This window comes from Lactuca saligna, chromosome 3, assembly GCF_052625555.1.
Source record: "Lactuca saligna cultivar CGN05327 chromosome 3, ASM5262555v1, whole genome shotgun sequence".
Classification (NCBI taxonomy): Eukaryota; Viridiplantae; Streptophyta; class Magnoliopsida; order Asterales; family Asteraceae; genus Lactuca; species Lactuca saligna.
The window spans coordinates 70,433,989-70,437,602 of record NC_136419.1 but is presented as its reverse complement, the minus strand read 5'-3'; the positions used below and the strand labels follow the sequence as shown (position 1 = coordinate 70,437,602).

At 32.3% G+C, this 3,614-nt stretch overlaps 1 protein-coding gene across 1 annotated transcript; it reads left to right on the top strand.

Moving 5' to 3' along the window:
* Window positions 1-788: 788 nt before the first annotated feature.
* On the top strand, window positions 789-2,215 carry LOC145036835 (thaumatin-like protein 1). The gene is made up of 3 exons (XM_078985332.1): window positions 789-960; window positions 1,050-1,722; window positions 1,849-2,215. Exons 1-3 carry the CDS (start codon window positions 909-911, stop codon window positions 2,042-2,044), a joined length of 921 nt encoding a protein of 306 aa, XP_078841458.1. The 5' UTR covers window positions 789-908; the 3' UTR covers window positions 2,045-2,215.
* The last annotated feature ends 1,399 nt before the right edge of the window (window positions 2,216-3,614 follow it).

Genomic DNA, 3,614 nt, shown 5'->3' with positions numbered 1-3,614 from the left:
GTTATGACTTAAATTTTTATCCCAATCACTATTCCAATAATTATGACATTTAACTAAATTACATCTTTAATAGTTAACCTCTATTTTATATATATATATATATATATATATATATATATATATATATATATATATATATATATATATATATATATAACTTTACCTTATTGATTTTTATCTATTTAAAATGTAAAAAATCCTCTTTTAATTAGTTGTTTTTATGCACATCATATTTTAATATGTTTGTGTTAAACTTTACTATGGTTATGGTTGGTTTGTAATATAAATGTTTGTAATATTTAATACAAATAAATATATATTAAAAAAATAAAACTTATTTAAACTAAAACAAAATTAAAAAGCTAAAATAAAATCTTATTATAGAGAAAGAAATTAGATAAACCAACAATATATCAATATATATGAAAGACAAATAAAAAAATAACATATGATCTCCAATAATACTAATTTAATATATATTGAAACATCAATAAAAAGAATAACATATGCTCTCCAATAGTATTAAGTTATGTTGAATGCTAAATTAAACAGTAATAAATTATAAAAAACTTATCTCACATATAAAACAATTTCCACGTAATTTCTTGTATCCACCAATTTTTAAAGTTATTAGAACAATTGATTATTAGTTAAAGCACACGCATAAAAATACTCATTAAATTAAACAGAATGATACAGTCTCAAAAGATTAATATTTTACGTGATGGATTAAAAAGGCAGTGGTCGGCAGGTGTTATGAATTTGCATAAATAGCAACGCATCTCCCTACTTCGAAATTCCCTCGATCTGCCTCTTCTTCCTTAATCCTTATAATTTCCAAAACATTCCACTCTCTATATTCCACCAAAAACCACTTCTGTTTCAACGCGAACTACCCAATAATCCATATGACTCGCTCTAATTTGGTTCTTACATCTCTTCTCTTCTTTTTCCTTAAAGGTAAACCATCGCTTAATTAACTTCATTCAAGTGTTGTCTTTAAACCATATATAGAATGTGATTTCAACTTCTTGTTCTTCTTATTTCAGGAGTTTCGTGTGCTACTTTTACATTTGTCAACAAGTGCAGCTACACAGTCTGGCCGGGAATTCTAGGCAATCCAGTTCTTGATACCACCGGATTTGAACTCGCAAACGGTAACTCACGTTCCTTTCAAGCTCCGGCAGGGTGGTCCGGTCGCTTATGGGGAAGAACAGGTTGTAACTTTGATTCCACCGGCCACGGATCATGTGCCACGGCTGATTGTGGCTCCGGAGAAATGCAATGTAATGGTGCCGGAGCAACCCCACCGGCCACCCTGGCGGAGTTCACCCTTGGATCGATATCAGGTTCGGCCACACAGGACTTCTACGACGTCAGCCTTGTCGACGGGTACAATTTACAGATGATCGTGGAGGTGAACGGTGGGTCGGGTGATTGCAGGACGACGGGGTGTGTAGATGACTTAAACCGGCGGTGTCCGAGCGAGCTGAGGGTGGAGGGTGGCGGAGGTTGTAGAAGCGCATGTGAGGCGTTTGGGACGCCGGAGTATTGCTGTAAGGGAGAGTTCGATTCGCCGAGCACGTGTCAGCCGACGGCGTATTCGCAGGTGTTTAAGACGGCGTGTCCGAGGTCGTACAGCTATGCGTACGATGATGCAACTAGTACTTTCACGTGTACGGGTGCTAATTATGTGATCACATTTTGTCCTTCACTCCCAAGGTAACCTTTCATCCTACAGGTCAATGGGTCAACTATTCATCTCTTTATCTTGAAAACATATTTTCTTACGAAATACTTTTATTTTTACATATGTAATTAATTTTTATTTATTTTTATTATTTGCAGTGGAAAAGTTACGAAAGGATTAATGAGGCCTACAAATGAGACTGGGTCCGATCCCTTGAAAGAATTCTTTTCGAATAGTTCTTTGTATGCCGATCTTGCTGCTGGAAGTTCACTTGGCATCGACCATTTTTCTTTAAAACTTATATTTATTTTGTTTGTTATTTATTTCACACATATTAGTTTTTTTGGTATGTAATTTCATTTTGATCCAAGCTTGAGCCTTGGTGTAAGTTAGGAATTGATCAACATACATAATTACATACGTATATAGAAATATTTAATAGAAATTAATAGAAACAATCTTTATATATATATGTTCAATTTTATCAAGTTTGGTGTATAAAATTTTCATTGGTTAGTTGACTAATCTACATATGTGCTTGATTATATCATTAGTAAGAATAAATAGTTGTAATTTATTGTTTTTAATATTAGTAAAAAGCTTGCATGTTCCGGATAAGATCAAAATAAATCAACATATTGGCTTGCTTTAGGCTATTTGTTATTTTTACTTTGTTTGTAGTAGAATCGTTTTTACCTATTTTTTTAGAAAATAAATACGAAAGAAAAGGCTCCCCTATATTTCTATAATACTTTTCGTAATGCCTTTTCAATAAATGATTCTTTTCAAGACAAAAAGATGCATTTACATTTAGGAAGTTGAAAGGCATAAAAGTTGTAGTCATGATCATCTATCATAATCAAAATCGTGACCTAACTCCTATAAAGACCAAGCCACAAAACTAATTATATAATTTGGTTTGATCAAAAATGGGTGTCTTCACGTTCACCTCGTTAATGCTCAACATCTTCGCTTTATGAACAAAAGTAGTAAAAATAGCCTGGTCATTCTGTGTCAATTTCATGTCATCAACAGTCCATAAGCAAATCAAAGAACGTCATTGTTGCTCAAAAAGGAAATAAAGGTGAAAAAAGATAGAAAAGAGCAAAAGGGCATGTTCTAAGCATGTTTTCATGCAACATTATGTCCTTAAAGCTGTGTGGGGTTATTACAGATCAATAATGCAAAATTAATAAAACCAAATAATTTCACTTTCTCTTCAAGATAAAAAGTCATCAAAATTAGCTGACCATATTCTACGGTAGCCAATGATCCCTAAAGTGCAACAACAGAGAAACAATGCAACTTGACCCGCAAGTGTAACTGTTGCAAGAAATCTAAAAGATCGGTAGAATCATGCATGCAATATATTATTGTTCGTATATATAATCATATACAGTAATACAAATGATAATCAGATAATAGTTGAACATTTTGATTGAATAAGTAACCTTAGGGAAATGATCAATTAATTGTTAGATGTCTAAAATAAGCATCACGTAAAAAACTAGCGTACATGTTACTGATCACGCTTGTAGGAGCATACATGTTTTATGTCATAACTCCACATAGAAAGCTCACAAATCTAGTATTCTTTATATATTTTATAAAATTAAGCCCTTAAAATTAAATAAGTGTTGTCAAAACTGAAGATAAGATATCTAGTTGCATGCAAAAAGTTACTGACCACTATTCTTTGTACATTTTATAAAATTAAACCCTTAAAATTAAATTAGTGTTAAACTGAAGATAAGACATCTAGTTGCATGCTAAAAGTTACTGACCACTAAGCTATGTTGGGATATTATAAAGAATGTATGTTCTAAGCTCTTTTTGTCATAAACAACTCCTTCATGGATCTTTTCCAATTGAGTAACTAGAAACACGAAACGCACAAAATAAATAATAAACCAACGTCTTGTGG

What these genes read in the sequence shown, in the direction of transcription:
- LOC145036835 (XM_078985332.1), top strand. Translation starts at nt 909, where the DNA reads ATGACTCGCTCTAATTTGGTTCTTACATCTCTTCTCTTCTTTTTCCTT. An exon ending in TCTCTTCTTTTTCCTTAAAG is followed by an intron (nt 961 to 1,049) that starts GTAAACCATCGC and finishes TTCTTATTTCAG; the next exon opens with GAGTTTCGTGTGCTACTTTT. An exon ending in TTTTGTCCTTCACTCCCAAG is followed by an intron (nt 1,723 to 1,848) that starts GTAACCTTTCAT and finishes TATTATTTGCAG; the next exon opens with TGGAAAAGTTACGAAAGGAT.